This window comes from Ranitomeya imitator, chromosome 1, assembly GCF_032444005.1.
Source record: "Ranitomeya imitator isolate aRanImi1 chromosome 1, aRanImi1.pri, whole genome shotgun sequence".
Taxonomy (NCBI): Eukaryota; Metazoa; Chordata; class Amphibia; order Anura; family Dendrobatidae; genus Ranitomeya; species Ranitomeya imitator.
The window spans coordinates 1,048,957,485-1,048,981,325 of NC_091282.1; the positions used below are offsets into that span (position 1 = coordinate 1,048,957,485).

Below are 23,841 nucleotides of genomic sequence, written 5' to 3' on the forward strand. Positions count from 1 at the left end.
GTTACCACCACGTCTAGGGGAGGAAATACATTCAAGTACCTGAAATCTCAATTGGGCAACCGAATGCCCTGCTGAAATAAAATGAAAGGGGACAGGTAACATCATGCGTTACACCGAATGGTAGACTTATGTTGGGATATGCGGTCCCGGATATGCTGGGTTGTCTCCCCAACATACCCGAGACCGCAAGGACATAAGGAGGGATAGAGAACTCAGAAATAGAGGGATAGGCCTTACCCAATATAGGCCAATGTTTGAATATGCACTTCTTAAAAAAATTAGTGTATGGGTGAAATGTAGTGACAAATGCTATCCTCTTGAGGTTCTCCTCCCGCCGAGAAGTATGTTGTAAGGCTTTCTGTAAGACCAATGGTGGGTAACCGCGATCAGAGAATTTTTTACTCAATTCCGTAATCCGTTGTTGTTTCAAATTAGAGTTCGTAACAATACGTTGAACTCGTATCTGGGATTTAGGTAGTGATTGTTTGACGTGGGTGGGGTGACAACTGGAGAAAAGCAACAAATCGTTCCTATCCGTAGGTTTAGTATTTAAATCAATTTCAAGGGAACCATCATCTTTAAAGGGAACCTGTCACCTGCATTTGGCGGGACTTGCCTTGCGCAGGCGTGTACTACGGAGGACATAGAATGAACTTCAATCCAATATTGCGGCCAGCATGCAGCCAGCGGGAAGGAAAGGGTGAATCAAACACCCGAAAACTCCGCCCATATGACCGAAAACCGGTCCCGCCAAATTCAGGTGACAGGTTCACTTTAATTGTTACTAACGTGTCTAGAAAATTCACACTCCGCTGGTTTTTGGAAATTGTGAATTAAGGAGACTTCGTCACCCCCCATATTAGAAACACGTCATCAATAAATCTTTTCCAGTATAACGAGTACTTTTGAAAAAAGTCCCAGTGTGGGACATCATGGTAAAGTGTCAGATCAGCGATCTGACACTTCGCAATGCACTGTGTCAGATCAGCGATCTGACAGCCACGGCAGGAGGCTTCCTGGCGCCTGCTCTGAGCAGGTGCTTGCAAGCCACCTCCCTGCAGGACCCGGAAGGAGCCCCGCGACCATCTTGGATCCGGGGCTTGCAGGGAGGAGGATGGAGGAGACGCTCGGATCACATCGCGTTGCTCCGAGGGTCTCAGGGAAGCACGCAGGGAGCCCCCTCCCTGCGCGATGCTTCCCTATGCCGCCGGAACGCTGCAATCATGTTAAGCCCAAATAGTGTTATGGTGACAGCAGACGTTGAATTGTTGTACACTTCTATCAGGCATGTGGATGGTATTAAAGCTGTGGCCTTATACCTTGAGTCCAGCAATCTGGAAAAGGATTTGTGCACCTTGCTGTTGGAACTGCTTGAGTTTTTGCTTACGCGTAATGTATTCCTGTTTGGGCGGGACACTTATCTGCAGTTACAGGGAACTGCCATAGTGGCTTGTTGCGTTCCCTCCTATGCAAATCTGTTTCTGGGGGCATGGGAGAGAGAACTTTTCATCTGTAATCCCACCCCCCAGAGTCATCTCATCCAGGAGTGGATGAGATATATAGATGATATTTGGTTTGTATGGGAGGGAGGACATGAAAGTTTGAACGAACTACTAAATACCCTTCATCGCAACAACCTCAACATTAAGCTAACGTTTAGCTCTGGCAGATGTGTTGATTTTTTGGATTTGCAGATACGTGCCCTGCCCAGTGGGAGCATTACCACAAAGGTTTTTTTGCAAAAAACAGCAACCAATTCGGTACTCCATGCACAATCGGCACATTTAAACCACAATTAATGGGATCCCGGTGGGACAATTCCTGCGAGTCAGGCGTATTTGCTCTAACAATCATGACTTTGAGGTACAATCAAAAGAATTGGCTGAGAGATTATTGGAACCGGTATATAATTCAGGGGTGATACAGAGGGGGTATCTATGGGCCAAGCATACATCTAGAAATGCGTTACTTTATGACAACAGAATCAAAAAGAATGCTAACAATGTAAACAACAATCAAGTCCGATTCATTACCGGATTTCATAATAAGTGGTACCAACTTAAAAAAAATTGTGAATAAACATTGGCCCGTCCTATTTACGGATCCAATCCTGAGACAGATCTTACCTCCCTCTCCGTCTATAGTGGCTAAGAGATCCAGGAATCTTCAGGATATCCTGGTACATAGCCATTATAAACCGACTAAAAATAACAACTTACATCAAGAAATGGCTGGATTTTACCCCTGTGGTAGATGTAAGGCCTGTGCTAGTTGTGTGAAAGCCCAGTCTTTTTCAAATTTTGATGGATTGAAAAGATATGAAATAAGAAGATTTATTACGTGTACGTCCAAGGGAGTCGTATCATGCCAGTTGCCCATGTGGTAAGGTCTATATAGGCCTCACCACAAGGGAGTTGAAAATTCGAATCCGTGAACATCATCTGGATATTGAAAAGGCTAAAACTGTGAATGATATCTCTAGTTTAAAGACAATTCCAAGGCATTATAAGAAATTCCACAACTGTGATCCATATCTCATGAAGGTAAAGGGTATTGATTTGGTCTCTTTGGGAGCCAGGGGAGGAGATTTGGGAAAAGCTCTCGCCCAGGTTGAGAGTCGGTGGATATACCGTCTGGGTACTTTGGCCCCCAATGGTCTCAATGAGAACCTTGGCTTCAGTGAATGTCTTTAACCTAATTTGAAAAAATATACTTGTCTCTCTTTTAATTTTTTAATTTTTGTTTTTTAGTGTTTATGGTAGGGTTTGTTATTTTGTCTTGATTTTAAGCTATGTTTTAACTCATGTTTGTGTTGTAGGAATGTTACATCGCTGAATTAGTGTGTGTCTACGATTGGCTGGAGTTTCAACTGATTTTTATTGGATATCGTGGAGCAGGAGACCTGATGATACCATTTTATGGATTTCTTTACATTTGATATACGTTCTTCAGTCTTTGAAAGTATCAAATACCACGATCTTCTTGTGGAGTAATATCCAGCAGATCTTTGGAGAGGACTACATGGACTGATGATGAAGTGTATACTATTGAACCATTGTTCATATGTGTTCGGCTGGACTTCCATTGATTCCAATCTGATATCGTGGAGTAGGAAGCCGGATGATACCACTATATGGATTTTGTTATTTTTATCTGTTCTCGAATCAAGGGAACATCACAGTTTCATTTTTGGACTAATGTTAAGCAGACGTCTTTAGTAGACTACATGGACTGATGTCGGTTGTTGATATTCTACCTTCGGGATCTAAAATGTTTATGTTCCCCTAATAATGTCTATGTGGGGTTTGGGTCTTCCTATTTGGTCTTACTGTTTATGATATAATGGGTGGGTATTTGTTGTTATTATTATTTATATAGGTGAGATTGTTGATTTGGATATCTTGGGACAACCTAATTAGCTTTTTAGTTTGTGGGAAACTATTTTCTTTTCTATCCATATGGTTATTGATGTTGAAGACTGACATCGGATTGTTAATACGTATCTATCTTGATTGGGGTGTATCTTGCTTCTTGCACTCTGTTCCTTTTATATAGTGCTAATTAAAATACTATTATTCTATATGTGCACCTTTCTTTTATATTTATGCACAGTTTCACAGTGCCACAGTTATTAAAATAACTTTCACTATTGTAATACTATTGTAGGAACTCTAGGATTCTGGTAGCGTGGGGCAATGAACAGACAGAGCCGGGTTTCTTTAGTGCAAATAGTGTATTTGTACAACAGCAATAACACCCAAAACAATATACTGATAACCCGCAATGAAACAAGTCCCTTAACCATATACAGCAAATCGGCAGAGTTCTTAGGGCAGAGTCCTCGGCAAGGTGAGTGTGACGGGTGACGTGGTGCAGATCCAAAACACTGTTGGTGCAGAAAGAGTCAAATCCAGGTATGTAGTAAACACAGGGAAGTCCAGAACAAGTCCTCAGGTTAATCCCAGGTGTGGCATGAACACGGGTAAGTCCAGAAACAAGTTCTCAAGTTGATCTCAGTTGTGGCATAAACACGGGTAAGTCCAGAACAAGTTCACATTAAAGTATTATACTGGTGTAGATTCCAGTAGCTCCCACCGGGGGAGTAAATGAAGGATTAAGTAGCAAAAACACAGTCCAGCAACATAGTTCCAAAACACTGGCTACCCATTCATTACAGGATACAATTCAAAGTACTTGTTCTCACCCACAAAGCTCTCCACAGTGCGGCACCCCCTTACATCTCCTCCCTCATTTCTGTCTATCGGCCTAACAGACCACTGCGCTCTGCAAATGACTTTCGACTAACCTCTGCACTAATCCGTACCTCCCACTCCCGACTTCAAGACTTCTCCTGTGCTGCGCCGATCCTCTGGAATGCTCTACCCCAAGATATTAGGACACAATTGCATAGTTTTAGGCGCTCGCTCAAAACACATTTGTTCAGAGCGGCCTATCACGTTCAAAGTCATTTTATGTTTGTGTATGTGTGTGTAGCCCATTCACTATCTCCATCTACCCCCCACCCCCTGAAGATGGCTGGACCATCATTGTAAATACATCATTGTAAATACACACCTGTACTTTGTATCTCCTCCTCCTCATTGTAGATTGTAAGCTCTCACGAGCAGGGTCATCTTATTTCGCTTTAATTATTGTATTGTTAACGTTGTTACTTATGACTTTTGTGTTTGAAACTGTTAAAACTGTAAAGCGCTGCGGAATATGTTGGCGCTTTATAAATAAAGATTATTATTATTATTATTATTATTAAAACACAGTTCAAAAACAGAGTTCTTACCAGGAGGAGTGAACCAAGGGTTAAGTTCCAAAATCAACAGATTAAGGATAACTGAGAGTGTAGCTTACATAGGCAGAGAATATCCAGAACCACGGGTAGAAGCACAGTAGAACAAGCAGCTGAGCTGAAGGGGAAACAGAAGCAGAATACTCCAGCAAAGAGGCCGACACCTGAGCCGGGTTTTAAACAAACGAACAGGAAGTAGGGCAGACAAAAACAGCAAACTCCATCTTAACAAAGGGCAAAATCATTCACAAGGTGACTTGGAAAACCCGGAATACTGACAACTATTTTCTCTCTACATATAATTTTGTTTCTTTAATACTTCACATTTGCATTGTTCTTTTAAATGAACATTTTAGTATTACTTCTGTAAATATTAGTGTCACTTTAATATATTCACGTTTACAGTTTTCCTATGCTGAATTCTGCCAGGTGATGTTCATGAATGGCTGTCCCCTGTCCTGCAGAAGAGGAGGGGGGGGGGGGGGACGCTTTCGGTTCTCACTCTAGTTTGATTTTGGCATGGGTTCACCTCTCACGGGTTCCACTCTTATATAGTATGAGTGTTTATTTAATTATTGTAGGCACTAGCCACTTTAACTTTTATGCTACATGGCATTTTTTATAAACTCTATGTTCTAAGTTCACTTTTGCACTTGTCACTTTTATTCCTGGATTCACTGCAGGTGTATTCTTGCTATTATTGGAATATATATTTGTGTCCGGTTTGCCTATAGTGGGTGGCTGTGTATATCACTTTTTAAATGGAACTTCAATTTTAAGCTGTGTGCTAAGACAGTCGCTGGTATGTGTTTACCTGGTGTTTTTGCTATTTAAGCTATGAATGTGTGATGATATGTGTAATTGCGTAGTTTAGATTTCCTTTCACTTTTTTTGTTTTTGAGGGTTGCTCTCTTTTTTGTAGCCTGTGATATAAATGCCCATAATTTATTTATTTTTTTAATCTGATTTCTCACTCGCTGTATAGATTGATCTGTTTGGGCTTTAATCCTTTCTCACTTTCTTTGTGAAGCATCCTGATTTGCCATTTCTCTTGCCTGTATTCATTGGTTTCATGACGGTATAGCTCCTCTCATTTAAATCTGATTGGCCGCCTGATGATATGAGTCATATGATGCCCGTCTATAGATACATCGGTGTGTATTCACTGGGGCTATGACGGTGTAGCTCCTCCCACTTAAATCTTATTGGCCACTTGATGGTGTGAGTCATATGACGCCCGTCTATAGAGATACCAGTATGCACTTATTGTTGTTATGACGGTGTAGCTCCGCCCGTTCGAATCTGTTGGCCGCTTGATGATATGAGTCGTATGATGCTCTTTCTTAGATATACCAGTATATACTTAATGTTATGACGGTGTAGCTCCGCCCATTCAAATCTGATTGGCTGCCTGAGTATGAGTCAAATGACGTCCGCCTATAGACACACCCTTGTACATGCATTGGTGCTATGATTGTGTAACTCCTACTTACGTTTGATTGGCCGCTTGACTGTATTAGTCATATGACATCCGTCCATAGACACGCCCCCAGGAAGAAGCAACCGCGAAACGCGCGTTGGGGTTCGGAGGACCAGCCTGTCACTTGACAGTGAATTGTTTGGTGGACAGGTAATATGTGGATTGATAGGTGAATTGTCATTTGTGTGTATGTGGGTATGTGAAGGAACACCACAGCTGTAGGGACTATGTGTTTTCTATTGTTGGCATAAGCGTGCCCTTAGCATGTGCTTGGGAGTTGTGGATATTTTCTGATCCATACTAATAACACAGATAGTATTTAGCAAATACTGGATTATTCCTTTTGACTGATAATATGTAATACTTTGTTTGAGTATATATATATATATATATATATATATATATATATATATATATATGCACTTTAATATCACCTAAAAGACATTTTGATATAGTGAAGAAATTGTATAATAACTTTTTTGGCCCCTTATACTATGCTGGCCTCTCTTTTTGCTTTGTCTGAGGCACCAATCTATTCTATTTTTGTATCTACTATATAATTGTCTAAGGGTCACTTCCGTCTTTCTGTCACAGATATTCATTTGTCGCGGCCTCTTGTCTGTCATCCAAGTTGCTGATTGGTCGTGGCAAAACAGCCACGACCAATTAGCGACGGGCACAGTCCGGAAGAAAATGGCAGCTCCTTATTCCCCGCAGTCAGTGCCCGGCACCCGCATACTCCCCTCCAGTTACCGCTCACACAGGGTTAATGCCGGCGGTAACGGACCGCGTTATGCCGCGGATAACGCACTCCATAACCACTGCTATTAACCCTGTGTGACCAACTTTTTTACTATTATTGCTGCCTATACGTGGCTGCTATATACTGCGTGGGCAGTGTTATATACTACGTGGCAGCTATATACTGCGTGAGCTGTGCTATATATTAAGTGGCCAGTGTTATATACTGCGTGGCCTGTGTTATATACTGCGTGGCTGCTATATACTGCGTGGGCTGTGTTATATACTGCGTGGCCACTGTTATATATTGTGTGGCCTGTATTAACGCATCGGGTATTCTACAATGTATGTGTTAGGTCTCGAGTTCCCGCTTCTGCACAGGGGGAATCTCGAGCCATCTCCGCTGCGGTCTCCCATTCTTATCCAGCCGCAGTGGAGTCTGCTCAGCAGGGACGTCGGTCCCAGCGTCTTGCTCAGTCTCACTCTGTACAGAGAGTTACTGCTGCTTCTTCAGCTTCTGCCATTAAAGCCAGTGCTGGTCAGCAGCGAGCGGACTTCTCTGGGACTAAGTCCTTGTCTGCACACACTGAGCATGCCCAGGGCAAGATCTCCCGTTGGAGATCGAGGGTCATGTGCTCAGGCCCTGCAGCACATTCCATTGGTCCTCTTGGCAGGTCTTGGAAGGGCAAAGTTTCTGTGGCCACTTCCTGTGCTGCAACTATATAAACTGCGCATGACCGCACGGCCATGCGCTAGTGTACATTTGCATATGTGTGTTTGTTGTGAGTGCAAGTCGTCCTTGGATACCCCTTCCCTATTGAATGTCTGTTCGCGGAAGGTGTATGGTTGCTATCTAGCGCCCGACTTATCCTACAGCACGAATCACACATTACAGCGTCCAGTTGCTGTGACCGCCAGTACGGCGCCGTGCACTTCCTCTGTGCTTTCCTTACCCAAGCCTGTGTGGTTAGTGGCGTTCGTCAGTGCGGCACCGCATGCACTCTTGTGCCCTAATATTGTTATTCAGCTTCCTTACACACCCAGTTGCGGTGTTGTGCCAGCAAGGGTCTAATCGGACTTCAATCCTAGTTGGGGTTGAGTTCGCTGACTACTTGCTCGCGCTCTATGTGCGGTACCGCGATCCTGTGACGCAACAGGATCGCTTCCTTCACGCTGGGTGAAGTTTAACCCACGTGTGTATACTTAGTACCGCCATATAGTCCGTCATTACTTGGCAGCAGGTTCCATCTCTGCACGGTGGACAGACTGTCTTTGTATTTGGTGCGTTCCGCTAGCCCTAACATTACACTAGCGCCAGGGTCTGGCTAGTAATGACGGACAAACAGCAATCCTTGCGGTATATCCAGCAGCTGGAGGGTAGGTTGGTGGCTCTTGAGAGCGCAACCTCAGCTGTGGATGTTACCGCAGTTGCTGTACAGGCTGCTAGCGTGGCTGCAGCAACCCTGTCCATTGCCACCCCTGCTCCGACATTTTCTCGCCTCCCGCTGCCAGAAAAATTTTCTGGTGATAGCAAATTTTGTAGGGGATTTGTGAGTCAGTGCTCTATTCACCTCGAGCTCCTGGCTGTACGTTTTCCCACAGAGCGGGCTAAGGTGGGATTTATAGTGTCTCTCTTGTTGGACAGGGCGTTGGAATGGGCTACGCCGCTGTGGGAGCGTGGCGATCATGTGGTGCAGAGTGCTCCGCTGTTTCTGAGCACTCTGAAACAGGTCTTTTTAGGACCTCAAGTCACCCATGATACTGCGCTCCAACTGCTGGCATTAACTCAGGGTGAGTCCTTGGTCAGTCAGTTTGCCGTCCAATTCCGCACTTTAGCTTCTGAGCTGGATTGGTCGGATAAAGCTCTTATCCCCATATTTTGGAGGGGCCTGGCTGACCACGTTAAGGACGGTCTGGCTACTAGGGAGATTCCTGCCACACTGGAGGAGTTAATAACTGTCTCCACTCGAATTGACCTCCGTTTTAACGAGCGGAGGTTAGAGCGAGCCCAGTGTAGGCAGAGGTTTCGGCTGGCTCCTACCTTCGCCAAACCTCTGGAATCTCCGGTCCTGGTTCCTGAGTCACATGAGGCCAGGGAAGTGTCACAAGCGGGATCTAAGTTCCGGACCGCTTGTGCACTCAAGGTCTGTCATGTTTGCCAGCAGTCAGGACATCTAGCCACTAGATGTCCTCAGCGGTCGAGGAAACGTCAGCGTCTAGTGGTAGTAGCTGGAGGTACACTAGACACGGCGACGTTTGCCTCTAAATTGTCCTTTAAGGGGACAATTACTATAGGCTCATTCTCCCACTTGGTAGAGCTCTGCGTGGATTCTGGGGCGGAGGGCAATTTTATGTCTTCTGCCTTCGCCCAACGTCACGCAATACCCCTGGTTATGCTAGCTCAACCAGTAACAGTACGAGTGGTGAATGGGTCGACACTGCCCTCACAGATTACACACCAGACCATCCCGTTTTCTCTGTCCATGTCGCCATCTCATCAGGAGATTATATCTCTGCTCGTCATTCCTGAGGGAATTGATGAGGTCCTGTTGGGAATACCTTGGCTACGGTACCACTCTCCTCATATTGAGTGGTCCTCTGGCAGAATCCTGGGATGGGGCGAATCTTGTGGGGGTAGGTGTCAGAGGGAGTGCGTTCAGGTTGCTACTACAGAGGTACCCGCAGATCTTTCCTCTCTCCCCAAGCAGTATTGGTCTTATGCAGACGTGTTCTCCAAAAAGGCGGCGGAGATCCTTCCGCCCCATCGCCCCTATGACTGTCCTATTGATCTCTTGCCTGGTGCTGAGCCTCCCCGGGGTCGAGTCTATCCGTTATCTCTCCCGGAGACGGAGGCAATGTCACAGTACATCCAGGAAAATCTGGCAAGAGGATTCATTAGGAAGTCAGTGTCACCTGCTGGGGCAGGGTTCTTCTTCGTGCAGAAGAAGAATGGGGAATTGCGTCCATGCATAGACTACAGGGGTCTTAATGCCATCACCGTTAAAAATAAGTATCCTTTGCCCTTGATATCTGAGCTCTTCGATAGGCTTCGGGGAGCAAGGGTATTTACTAAACTAGATCTGCGGGGTGCTTACAACCTGATTCGCATCCGTGAGGGGGACGAATGGAAGACGGCTTTTAACACCAGGGATGGGCACTATGAATATCTGGTGATGCCCTTCGGGCTCTGTAATGCCCCAGCCGTTTTCCAAGACTTTGTGAACGATATCTTCCGGGATATGCTTTCCACCTCGGTCGTAGTCTATCTGGATGATATTCTCATCTACTCTCCAGATATTGACTCCCACCGGAGAGATGTTTGCAAAGTCTTCGACCTCCTACGGGCAAACTCCCTCTATGCCAAGTTGGAGAAGTGTATGTTTGAGCAGGAGTCCTTACCTTTCCTAGGCTACATCATCTCTGCCCAGGGATTGGCTATGGATCCTGCCAAACTACAGGCTGTGATGGACTGGCAGGAACCCCATTCTCTTAAAGCGGTGCAGCGCTTTATGGGGTTCATTAATTATTATCGCCAGTTCATTCCGCACTTCTCAACTTTGGTAGCTCCCTTGGTTGCCCTCACCAAGAAGGGGGCGAATCCCAAATTGTGGTCTGAGGAGGTCTCCAAGGCCTTTAACTCTATAAAGTCACACTTCGCTAGCGCTCCCATCCTACATCGCCCCGATGTTGATAAGCCATTTATCATGGAGGTGGATGCCTCTTCTGTTGGTGCTGGAGCAGTCCTCTTCCAAAAGGATGCTCAAGGTCGGAAGCATCCTTGCTTCTTTTTCTCCAAGACCTTCTCACCAGCAGAGAGGAATTATTCCATCGGGGACAGGGAGTTGCTAGCCATGAAGTTGGCTTTCTCGGAGTGGAGACATCTCTTGGAGGGAGCACGTTTTCCCTTCCAAGTCTTCACAGACCATAAAAATTTGGTGTACCTGCAGACAGCCCAGCGGTTGAATTCTCGCCAGGCCAGATGGTCCTTATTCTTCTCCCGGTTTCATTTCACCCTCCATTTTCTTTCTGGGGAGAAGAACATTCGGGCCGACGCTCTCTCTCGCTCCGTTGTGTCATCTGAGGAGGAGGAGCCTCGGCTTATTGTCCCCACCGAGAGCTTGAGAACTGTAGCCCCGGTTTCGCTAGAGTCTGCCTCCGGGCAAGACTTTTGTACCATCCAGTTTGTGACCGGAGGTTCTCTCTTGGGCACACTCGTCCAGGGTGGGTGGACATTTTGGTACCAAAAGGACATCTGAGTTACTGGCGAGGACATACTGGTGGCCGCATATGGCTCGTGATGTCGCAGAGTATGTTCGGGCGTGTGTCTCTTGCGCCAAGAACAAGACTCCTCGGCAACGGCCAGCTGGTTTGCTTTATCCTCTGCCGGTGGCGGACAGGCCCTGGGAGATGGTCGGGATGGACTTTGTGGTGGGCTTACCCAAGTCTCGTAACTGCACCATTATCTGGGTGATCACCGACCATTTTTCCAAAATGGTGCACTTGGTGCTTCTTCCACGGCTACCTTCTACACGGGCGTTGGCTGTCTTGTTCGTCAAGCATATCTTTCGCCTACACGGTATGCCAGACAAAATTGTTAGTGACCGGGGTCCCCAGTTTGCGTCTCGATTCTGGAGAGAGCTTTGTCGTCTACTCAGTATTGAGTTGAATCTCTCTTCGGCATATCATCCCGAGACGAATGGGTTGGTAGAGAGGGCCAACCAGACCTTGGTCACATATTTACGACATTTTGTTTCTGCCAGGCAGGATGACTGGGCATCCTTGCTACCGTGGGCAGAGCTTGCACTTAACAATGGCGTAGCCGACTCCACCGGTCAGACTCCATTCCTCCTAAATTACGGCCAGCATCCGCGTGTTCCTGTGCCCATGCCTGTGTCTTCTGCTGACTCCAGGGTGGCAGACTGGGCTGTGGAGGCACGGGACATTTGGGACTGCACGCAGGATGCCATTCGGGCCTCCAAGGAGAGAATGAGGTCTTCCGCCGATGTTCATCGGCGCCCCGCTCCGACCTTTGCTCCTGGCGACTTGGTGTGGCTCTCCGCCCGTAACATCAGGCTGCGAGTTGAGTCCACTAAGTTTGCTCCTCGCTACTTGGGTCCCTTCAAGGTTCTCGAACAGGTTAATCCTGTGGTCTACCGTTTGGCTCTTCCTCCACGCTTGGGTATCACCGACACCTTTCATGTGTCCCTCTTGAAACCCGTATACATGTCCCGGTTTTCCGAGTCATCTGCCGGGACATCAGGTTCGTCTACGGACGATTGCGAGGTGAACGCTATTTTGGGGTGCAAGGTGGTACGCGGCAAAAAGTTCTATCTGGTGGATTGGAAGGGTTATGGCCCAGAGGACAGGTCATGGGAGCCTGCTGAAAACATTTGGGCCCCACAGCTCATTGCTGCCTTCGAGCGTGGCGAGGCCCAAGGAGGGGGGGGCCCTAGGAGGGGGGGGTAATGTTAGGTCTCGAGTTCCCGCTTCTGCACAGGGGGAATCTCGAGCCATCTCCGCTGCGGTCTCCCATTCTTATCCAGCCGCAGTGGAGTCTGCTCAGCAGGGACGTCGGTCCCAGCGTCTTGCTCAGTCTCACTCTGTACAGAGAGTTACTGCTGCTTCTTCAGCTTCTGCCATTAAAGCCAGTGCTGGTCAGCAGCGAGCGGACTTCTCTGGGACTAAGTCCTTGTCTGCACACACTGAGCATGCCCAGGGCAAGATCTCCCATTGGAGATCGAGGGTCATGTGCTCAGGCCCTGCAGCACATTCCATTGGTCCACTTGGCAGGTCTTGGAAGGGCAAAGTTTCTGTGGCCACTTCCTGTGCTGCAACTATATAAACTGCGCATGACCGCACGGCCATGCGCTAGTGTACATTTGCATATGTGTGTTTGTTGTGAGTGCAAGTCGTCCTTGGATACCCCTTCCCTATTGAATGTCTGTTCGCGGAAGGTGTATGGTTGCTATCTAGCGCCCGACTTATCCTACAGCACGAATCACACATTACAGCGTCCAGTTGCTGTGACCGCCAGTACGGCGCCGTGCACTTCCTCTGTGCTTTCCTTACCCAAGCCTGGGTGGTTAGTGGCGTTCGTCAGTGTGGCACCGCATGCACTCTTGTGCCCTAATATTGTTATTCAGCTTCCTTACACACCCAGTTGCGGTGTTGTGCCAGCAAGGGTCTAATCGGACTTCAATCCTAGTTGGGGTTGAGTTCGCTGACTACTTGCTCGCGCTCTATGTGCGGTACCGCGATCCTGTGACGCAACAGGATCGCTTCCTTCACGCTGGGTGAAGTTTAACCCACGTGTGTATACTTATGAGTACCGCCATATAGTCCGTCATTACTTGGCAGCAGGTTCCATCTCTGCACGGTGGACCCCGGGCTGCGAACGCACCATACTCTGTCTTTGTATTTGGTGCGTTCTGCTAGCCCTAACAGTATGTATATAGCAGCCACATAGTATATAGCACAGGCCACGTAGTATTTGTCTGCTATATACTACATGGCTCCTATATACTACGTGGCATGTGCTATATACTATGTGGCTGCTATATACATACATAAATACATATTCTAGAATACCCGATGCGTTAGAATCGGGCCACCATCTAGTGGTTTATATTTGTTGAAATAATAAATTTATTGTTTTAATATTGTGGTCTAGAAAACACTTCTTGATCCTAAATATGGAGTTCTATAGAAGGATCTATATGTTTTATTAATCATGTTTGATCGCAGTGTTCCGGGGGCTAATGTGCCAGGAGCGGTCCGTGGCCGCTCCTGGCACATAGTGCCGGATGTCAGCTATGATAGTCTGCTGACACTTGGCCGCGCTCCCCCCATGAGCGCAGCTGATCGCGTCTGATCGGGTTAGACGTACTATCCCGTCGGTGGTCAGATGGGATAGTACGTTTAATTTCAGAAAGGGGTTAAGCAAACCTCGGTGCACACAGTGGAGGAGTCTGGTTGGAACTCACACGGTCCTCTGGCAGATATTTACACCTAGTCTTATGGCTTTTTTAATTGTTTTTAAAATGTGTGTTTTTTTGTTTTTCTTGTTTTTTTTCAGTCTCAATAAACCTTATGTATTTTTGTTTATCAAGGTGATCCTTGCCATAGTTTACACACTTATTTTTCTTTTCTTCATTTGTCCTTTTGCAAGTATCACAGTTTGTAAAAGCTTTTGTAGCCTAGCTAACAGTCTTCCAATTCCTGTTTGAGTGATTTTCGTCCATTCTTCTTTGGAAAATTGCATGCACTGCTAATTTGATGTCTATCCACAGATTTTAATGAGGTTCATGTCGGGACTGTGAGGGCCATTGTCATACCTTCAGCTTGCACCTTTTGAGGTAGTCTTTTCTGGATTTTGACGTGTTTAGATGCCATCCTCTTTTCAGTTTCAACTTTTATACAGATGGTGTTAGGTTTGCATCAAGAATTTTTAGAAATTTCAGTGAATTCTTTCTTCCCCTAACCGAGAAATATTCCCAGTGCCATTGGCACTCCATGCCTAATAGTTGGCGAGATTTTCTTTCTCTGTAATTCTGTGCCCTTATTTCTCCACATATACCTTTGATCATTATGGCCAAAGAGTTCTATTTTAACCTCATCTGTCCACAGAATATTCATTTCTCTTAAGTATCGGCACATGTGACCGCCGACCGCAGCAGGAAAGCTCCGGACTGGCTGACACTGCGCGCTACTGAATAGGAATGGATACTCAATGCTCTCTGCGATGAACGATCCCGGTGAGTATTCTGGCAGCTGTGCTCTGCTTGTGAGCAGCGCATGACGTCCCTGCCATACACTGCTTACAAGCATTAAGCATCTGCTGGCACCGGAGCAGGACGCTGCGAGGGAGCGCTGTGTTGGTGAGTGTAATGTTTTTTTTTTATAATCTTTCCTGATGGGGCCAATTATAAAGGAAAAAAGGATTGGACCAATCATACCAGGAACGGGATGGGGACAATTATACCAGAAAAAGGATGGGGCCAATCAAACCAGGACCGGGATGGGGCCAGTTATAAAAAAAAAAGGATGGGGCTAATCATACCAGGACCGGGATAAGGATAATTATACCAGAAAAATGATGGGGACAATCAAACAAGGACCGTGATGGTGCCAATCATACCAGGATAAGGATGGGGCCATGCTATACTGGAGTATCTGAAGAGGAATAATCTCATGACCCAGTATCAGCACGGGTTTACTAGGGACCGTTCATGTCAGACTAATTTGATCAGTTTCTATGAAGAGGTAAGTTCCAGATTGGACCAAGCGAACCCAGTGGATGTAGTGTATATGGACTTTTCAAAAGCTTTTGATACGGTGCCACACAAAAGCTTGATACATAAAATGAGAATAATGGGGATAGGGGAAAATATGTGTAAGTGGGTTGAGAGCTGGCTCAGGGATAGGAAACAAAGGGTGGTTATTAGTGGAGCACACTTGGACTGGGTAGCGGTTAGCAGTGGGGTACCACAGGGGTCAGTATTGGGCCCTCTTCTTTTTAACATATTTATTAATGACCTTGTAGGGGGCATTCAGAGTAGAATTTCATTATTTGCAGATGACAGTAAACTCTGCAGGGTAATCAATACAGAGGAGGACAATTTTATATTACAGGATGATTTATGTAAACTAGAAGCTTGGGCTGATAAATGGCAAATGAGCTTTAATGGGGATAAATGTAAGGTCATGCACTTGGGTAGAAGTAATAAGATGTATAATTATGTGCTTAATTCTAAAACTCTGGGCAAAATCGTCAATGAAAAAGACCTGGGTGGATGACAAACTCATATTCAGTGGCCAGTGTCAGGCAGCTGCTACAAAGGCAAATAAAATAATGGGATGCATGAAAAGAGGCATAGATGCTCATGAGGAGAACATAATTTTACCTCTATACAAGTCACTAGTTCGACCACACTTAGAATACTGTTCACAGTTCTGGTCTCCGGTGTATAAGAAAGACATAGTTGAACTAGAGCGGGTGCAGAGAAGAGCGACCAAGGTTATTAGAGGACTGGGGTGTGTGCAATACCAAGATAGGTTATTACACTTGGGGCTATTTAGTTTGGAAAAACGAAGACTAAGGGGTGATCTTATTTTAATGTATAAATATATGAGGGGACAGTACAAAGACCTTTCTGATGATCTTTTTAATCATAGACCTGAAACGGGGACAAGGGGGCATCCTCTACGTCTGGAGGAAAGAAGGTTTAGGCATAATAACAGACGCGGATTCTTTACTGTAAGAGCAGTGAGACTATGGAACTCGCTGCTGTATGATGTTGTAATGAGTGATTCATTACTTAAATTTAAGAGGGGACTGGATACCTTTCTGGAAAAGTATAATGTTACAGGGTATATATACTAGATTCCTCGATAGGGCGTTGATCCAGGGAACTAGTCTGATTGCCGTATGTGGAGTCGGGAAGGAATTTTTTTCCCCAATGTGGAGCTTAGTCTTTGCCACATGGGTTTTTTTTTGCCTTCCTCTGGATCAACATGTTAGGGCATGTTAGGTTAGGCTATGGGTTGAACTAGATGGACTTATAGTTTTCCTTCAACCTTAGTAACTATGCACACCAGGATAGGGATGAGGGGGCCATGCATACCAGGATAGGGATGAGGGGACCATATATACCAGGATAGGGGATATTACAGTACAGAATTGACTATGTTTTTGCTTCAATTTTTTCCCCTAATTTCCTCCTCTAAAACCTAGGTGCGTCTTATGGGCCGGTGCATCTTATAGTCCAAAAATACGGTAATGTGTTATAACTATGCTGATTCTTTATCAACAAATGAAGATGCATCACACGTGTGACATTGAAGAGGCTAGTGTATATATCACATGGGAGACACTGAGGGATGGTGTCTCCATCACAGACACTGAGGCTTGTGTGTACTCACATAGGAGAAAATGAAGTTGGTGTGTACATCACATAGGAAACACTGAGGCCAGTGTATACACATGTACACATCAGCCTCAGTGCTTCCCATCACATAGGAAACACTGAGGCTAGTGTATAAATTACATGGGAGACACTGAAGCTGGTGTGTACATCACATAGGAAACACTGAGGCCAGTGTATACACATGTACACATCAGCCTCAGTGCTTCCCATCACATAGGAAACTGAGGCTAGTGTATAAATTACATGGGAGACACTGAGGCTGGTGTGTAAATCACATTGGGATACTGAGGCTTGTGTGTATATCCTATAGGAGACACTGAGGCTGGTGTGTACATTATATAGAAGACACTGAGGCTGGTGTGTATATCAGGAGACGCTGAGGCTGGTGTGTACATCACATATGAGACACTGAGGCTGATGTATATTTTGCATAGACACTGAATCTACGAATTCATAAAAGCCTGGACAACAATAATGGCAATTCAGTTTTAGCATATAGTGGACATGGCAAAAAGCCTCAACAATTGTGGAATTGCAATTTTTTTGCAATTCCACCGCGTTAGGATTTTTGTTTCCCCGTTACGCAGTACACTATATGGTAAAATCAATGGTGTCGTTCAAATGTACAACTTGTCCTGCAAAAACAAGCCCTCCATGGCCATATTGATAGGAAAATAAAGTCATTGCTCTGGCAAGAAGCAGCGGAGCAAAAAAAACGAAAACTGAAAAACCCAAGGTGGTAAAGGGGTTAACCCTGCTGTTCTGTTTGCATTTGCTATACACTTGTACTGTTCCCGGGTCAATATGACCCGACCTATTAATTCTTGATTTTTAGCTACTCTAAGTGTTTTATTTGAATACTTTTTTCATTATTATACTGTATGTGAACATGGTTGATCATAAACAAATGAAAAATCATAAAAACTTCAACCTTTTTATGTCCTTTACACAGATATTTTGAACATCCAGCACATGTCAGATTAGTCTTATTGTCACAGGAAGATGGATATCTCTTCCTTTTTTTGCTGGTAGCTGTGCTGCTGGTAGCTGTGCTGGTGGAGGCCGTGGATGTGGAGTCTCTTTCTTGAGCATGCTGGACACTTTTTACAATGGCTGCTGCTCCTTCACTTCTGGGGGTCACTTTTCTGCTCTCATTATATGGCCTAACCAGGGATTTGCCCAATTCCTCAAGAAATAATCTTCTTTTATGCAGCTTATTCCGGTTCCAATCGGGGTCGATTTCTCTCCATAAGACAAATGCATTGTATGCAGAAACGTCCAGTATGTTATAAAATAAAATCATTGGCCACCGATTGGTTTTGCGTTTGCATGTATATGTTGATATTGCTTGGTCTAAAGTATCAACTGCTCCCTTTGTGGCATTATAATCCAAAATAATGTCAGGCTTTCTGTCTTCTCTATCACTTACGGCATTGTCATGGTGCATTGTGCTCAGTAGAATTACCTGCTTGGTTTTTTTTGGAACATAAGAAACAACAGTTGTATTTCCAGAAAAAAAAAGGAGAACTGTACACCTCTCTCTTGCTAAGGAAACCTTGTGGTAGTTCAGGTTTGTTTTTTCTTATAGTACCCAGCATGGTAAGTTGTTTTTTCTTCAACATCTGGCTTAGTTGATAGGATGTAAAAAAGTTGTCACATGTGACATTTTGTCCTTTTAGTCCATGAGTCAAATCGAGAACAACACGCATACCCTGATTTTTTTCAGGTCTTTCACCAGGGGTTTTTCCTGTATACACTTGAACATTTAGAGCATATGAACTTTTGCTGTCGCAAAAGTGTCCAGATCTTGATACCGTATTTTGCTTGCTTACTTGGTATATATTGTCTGAATGGGCACCTACCTCGGAATGCCACCAGTTGCTCATCAACAGTTACATTTTCACCACTATTATACAATTTTGGTAGAATCTCTACCCATTGATTCCAAACATTTATAGGTGCTAGTTTATCTTTAGCTCTTCTTTCCATTCTATCTGTTTTAGAATCAAACCGCAGTACTCTAGAAATTTCATGAAACCTTTCAAGACACATTGTAGCTCTAAATATGTGGCGACCGGTTTCGCAATTCCACAAACTTTTAGTTGATTCACCATAAGATTTGTATACTGCCGCTAAAAGAAGTAAACCAATATAAGCATTTAGAGCTGTCACATCTCATTTTTTCCATTTATCATCATAAACTACTTGTCCCTCAATGTTTGTCATTTATATTATAATATTTAGGATAGTCATATTTAGGAACAATGCGAATGCTGATCCTATATCAGATATTCTCGATGTAGCGTACCTTGTAGGACCAGGAGTAGCTTTTATGATATTTTCAGAGGACAATCTACCAGCCTGACTAGGCTGCAAGTTCCAAATTGCACACTTGTTTTTAGAAGGGATTTCTTGCATCCGGCTAGTCGTCTGGGTATCATGTTCCTCTTCATACTCCACTTCAGAATCCGAATTTTCAACATTGCTTTCCATCTCGCTTATGTGGTCCTCCTCTTCAGACATTATTTCCTGTGGGACATCATCTTCTGTCTCCCAGCCTTTGAATGACAGTCAACCAGTCTCCTCTCTCACAAACAGCAAGTGGATAATACTAGATAATTACTTGTTTACTGATAAGACCAGTGAAACCACCACCATTTTGAAATGAAGTACACATAAAAAAAACATAACTTTTGCAGTCAGAAATAATAAATAATAATATTAATTAAAAAATTTTCTCATTATAAAACTTACTAAAAGGAAAATGGGTCAATGCAAACACTTGTGCACCCTTGTTTTTGTGCTTAGATATTGTAACTTTGACCAAGGTTTCAGACCTTAATTAGCCTGTTAGGGTAATGGCTTGTTCACTATCATCGGTAGGAAAGGCCAGATTCTGCACATTTCCCAGATTTTTTAAAAAGCCAGCCTTTTCTAACCTTGTGTGAAAAAACAGCAGCAGTGGGTTCTTCTAAGCAACTGCTTAGCACTCTGAAAATGAAAATGGTAAAGGCCAACAAAGGAGGCCAACAAAGCAGGAGAAGTCTATAAGATGATTGCAAAGTGTTTTCAAGTTGCCCTTTCCTCAGTTCTAAAGGATGTCAAGATAAGGTCTGAAAGACCAAGCAAAATTTCAGTAACAGCTGCTTGTAGGATTGCTATAGAGGCAAATCAGATGCTTGATTGCAAAAGACCTTCAGAAACATTTAGCAGATTCTGGAGTTGTGGTACATTGTTCTATTGTTCAGAAACACCTGCACAAATACGGCCTTCATTGAAGAGTCATCAGAAAAAAACCTCTTCTGCGCCTTCACCATAAAATTCAGCATCAGAACGATGCAAAAGAACATCTAAACAAGCCTGATGCATTTTGGAAAGAAGTCATGTGGACAAATGAGGTTAAACTGGAACTCTTTGGTCACAATGATCAAAGGTATGTGTGGAGAAAAAAGCACAGAATTTCAGAAAAAGAACATCTTGCCAATCATTATGCATGGGGGTGGATCAATTATGCTTTGGTGTTGTGTTGCTGCCAATGGTATGGGGAACATTTCACAGGTAGAGAGAAGGATGGATTCAATGAAATTTCAACAAATTCTTGATGCAAACATAATGCAATCTGTAAAAAAGCTGAAGTTGAAAAGAGTATGGCTTTTACAAATGGATAATGATCCTAAAAACACGTCAAATTCCACAATAGACTACCTCAAAAGACGCAAGCTGAAGGTTTTACAATGTCCCTCATAGTCCCCTTTTCTGAACATCACTGAAAATCTGTGGCTAGACCTCAAAATAGCAGTGCATGCAAGACGACCCAGGAATCTCTCAGAACTGGAAGAATTTTCCAAGGAAGAATGGATGAAAATCCCTCAAACAAAAAATGAATGACTCTTGTCTGGCGACAAAAAGATTTACAAGCTGTGATACTTTCAAAAAGAGGTATTAACCAAGCAGGGTGCCCAAACTTTTACATTGCCCCATTTTCCTTTTTGTAATTTTTAAAGTGTAAAACATGAATATATATATAGAGAGAGAGAGAGAGACTAAAATACAAAGTAAATGTGTCATCTTTAACTTTAGGCCTTTAAGAGATAATTTCATTTTGAACTTGGTTAACTGTTTACAATAACAGTAATATTGACCAGGGGTGCCCACATTTTTACATGCCACTGTTGTCACGATAGGGCTGGTGAGTAAACTGGGAACAGTGGCACCTTTCCGGGCCCTAGCACTAGGGGGGGGCCCTAGCACTAGGGGGCGCCCTAGCTCGCCCTGTTACCGGGATACCTCAGATGGCGAGGATGCTGGGGCCTCTGCCCTTGCCCTGTCTCATAGCTGCAGCCCTGCATCTGTGCCCCTCTCCCACTTGGGGAAGAGAGGCGCTACTGTTTACTGTAGTACACCAACCCGACAGACAGGGGAACAAAGACAAGGGTAAAAGAAAATTCCACTCACACAAAATATACTCTCACAAATAACAGGTATTCAGCAGGGTGTGATGGATGGGGGAAAAAATTAAGGCCGGTAAGGATGAAGAATTTCCAAGCGTACAAACCAAGCAACAGTCGCACAGTAAACTCCTCCAGCTCTCCGTATCCACATCAGCTCCTCTCACTCCGGGTCTATGTAGCAAGTGCTAACTCAGACAAGGACTTGGCCAGGAGGCCTAGCTTTTATAGGAGAGAGGAGTGGCTAACCGAGCACAGCTGATTGCAGGGATTTCCACATGGCCGATTAACCCCTGTCCTGCTGAAACACATTTAATACACCGGAGACGTGCTTCTGAGCTGCGAAGCAGACGCTGCGGTCTTCTGGCACTACTCTGTTGCGGTAACTCCGTGACAACTGTACTAGTAAGGACACCAAATCCACAACACCTCATTGCAGTTCACTGCGGCATGCATTCAGACCCCAAATGCATATGATAAAAGTCATACAGGTGCAAAAAACGGATGTTCTCCTGGTGTATCCACCAGGATTTTTTTCTATTAGTCAACCTTATTAAGGCGGCTCTCCTGCAAGCACTTTGCATATAGTTTACATTGAATTTTTGAGTTGCATAATATAACCTATTGCAGTTTACAATTTCCTATGAGGCCCTGCCTGGCTTTGAAGAGGAGGAAGAGTTGCATCACATTGCTCTCGCTCCTACAAGTGATGGATAAGTGGCAGAACTGCTTTCTGTTAACATGCATTGTGGGCTCATGGTTTGGCTGATGCTGCATCACATAGAGAATATCAGCCCTTCCTCCTGCTTGTGATAGATGTTGTTACATGAGTTTTTACTAGCAGAAATACACAGTTTGTATAGCCAGGAAGTTTTGTAACTACATTTTATCAATGAATATCGCTGCTTTCTTATAATACTTAAGGCAGAAATGATCACATATAACCTACCTATCTGGTTGCCCTTATTGTTTAGTCATTGTACTTTATTTAAATTATTTTTTTAATTCTGTCTGTTTTCCTGTCTTTTTATGGTTTCAGGCTACAGCTTTCATCACAGTTCTCTGAAGTCTGTTAACAGCGCTCAGTCACCTGTATCAGCAAGTTTGCCATCGTTCACATCCAGGCCTTATTCTTACCCAAGCTACTCAGTGTCACCGACATTGTCCGTCACAAATGGAAGCCACATGGAGCAAGGACTTTTTGTCCCTAATCAGTCTTCTTATTTCTAGATCAGTTATGCATTTCTTATGTTTTCATGTCTTTGTTGATGTAATTTATTTTTGGTTCCCTTGCATTCAGCAGTATTGTTATAGCTTTAATTGGTCTTAATTATACTGTTATTTTCATACATGCATTTGTAGGATAATGCTACAAGACCTCCAGATATCTGTTTCATGTCTTTATTCATATTGACATCATGGATTCTTTTTTAAAGGATCCTTGGTGTATAAGAGAGTACTATTTTGTAAGAAATCTTGATGGATTCAACTGACATATAGGTTTGTCAGGTTTCAGTTTTTTATTAATTTTAACCCTTTTTTAGGGGGACAGAAAAGTGCAGTACTCAATGCTATTCTGACTGCCAGCGTGAATAAAATCTTAGCAATTTAAGAGCAGGTTTCCTAATATTCAGATGTTATTGTACATTTAATGAGTACCATAGCTTTTAAATAGGCTTTCTAGGTTAATAGCTCATGCATTTTTATGACTTTATAAATACGGGTTTGTTCTCTGCTATTGTACAACACAAAATCTGAATGGGCTGAGCAGATGAGGCCGGAAAAGTCAAGAATCTGTGAAACTTTTTGAGACATTCATAATGGAAGGTGTATTTCCATTTACATTTTCCTTGAATTTTCTAGTAATAATTTTTTTGAAGGAGGCCCAAAATAAATTAAGGATATTTATACATGATTAAAGATGACCTGTCACCAGGTGAAGTGGACAGCTTTTGGCCTTATTTTATTCCCACTGCTTCCCTGAGTATTATTTTTAATTATTTTTTATTAAATCTGCCATACAATTTCAGAGATATGACCCTTTTATATTATTCGAATGTTTCTGATCTATAAGAAGGCATGGCTCACAGCATAATACAGAGCAGCCCAAACACACGTCCCCAACAAATCCTGCGAGCAACCTCCTTTTTTAAAGACCATCAAAGTTAGCACAATATAAAAAGGCTGAAAACTCAGGGTGCTTTCACATTGCGTTCTGAATAAACATCCATCTGGAAGCTGTTTTCTGGGGGATTTCGGACGTATGCCCTGACAGGGACACAGTACGCAATGTGAAAAACCCTAAAACAAAATTAAAAAAAACTTGTCCCATTTGACCTGATGACAGGTTCTCTTTAATGTGTGAGCACATACAAAAGGGATGGCAAACAAGCTTAAAATTACATTTATTAATAAATACATATAGCAAACAAGCATAAATTA

The 23,841-nt window shown here is 43.9% G+C and overlaps 1 protein-coding gene across 2 annotated transcripts in view; it reads left to right on the top strand.

Moving 5' to 3' along the window:
- RBM46 (RNA binding motif protein 46) overlaps positions 1-22,629 on the top strand; it is a 108,884-nt gene extending 86,255 nt beyond the window's left edge. The window contains exon 4 of one of the 2 annotated variants that reach the window (XM_069744109.1): positions 2,819-3,580. In XM_069744109.1, coding sequence (XP_069600210.1) covers positions 2,819-2,835 — 17 coding nt within the window. In that variant the 3' untranslated portion in view covers positions 2,836-3,580. Of the gene's footprint in view, positions 1-2,818; positions 3,581-22,438 lie in introns of those variants that run through there. The other variant, XM_069744108.1, reaches the window with a different exon arrangement.
- Positions 22,630-23,841: the final 1,212 nt, after the last annotated feature.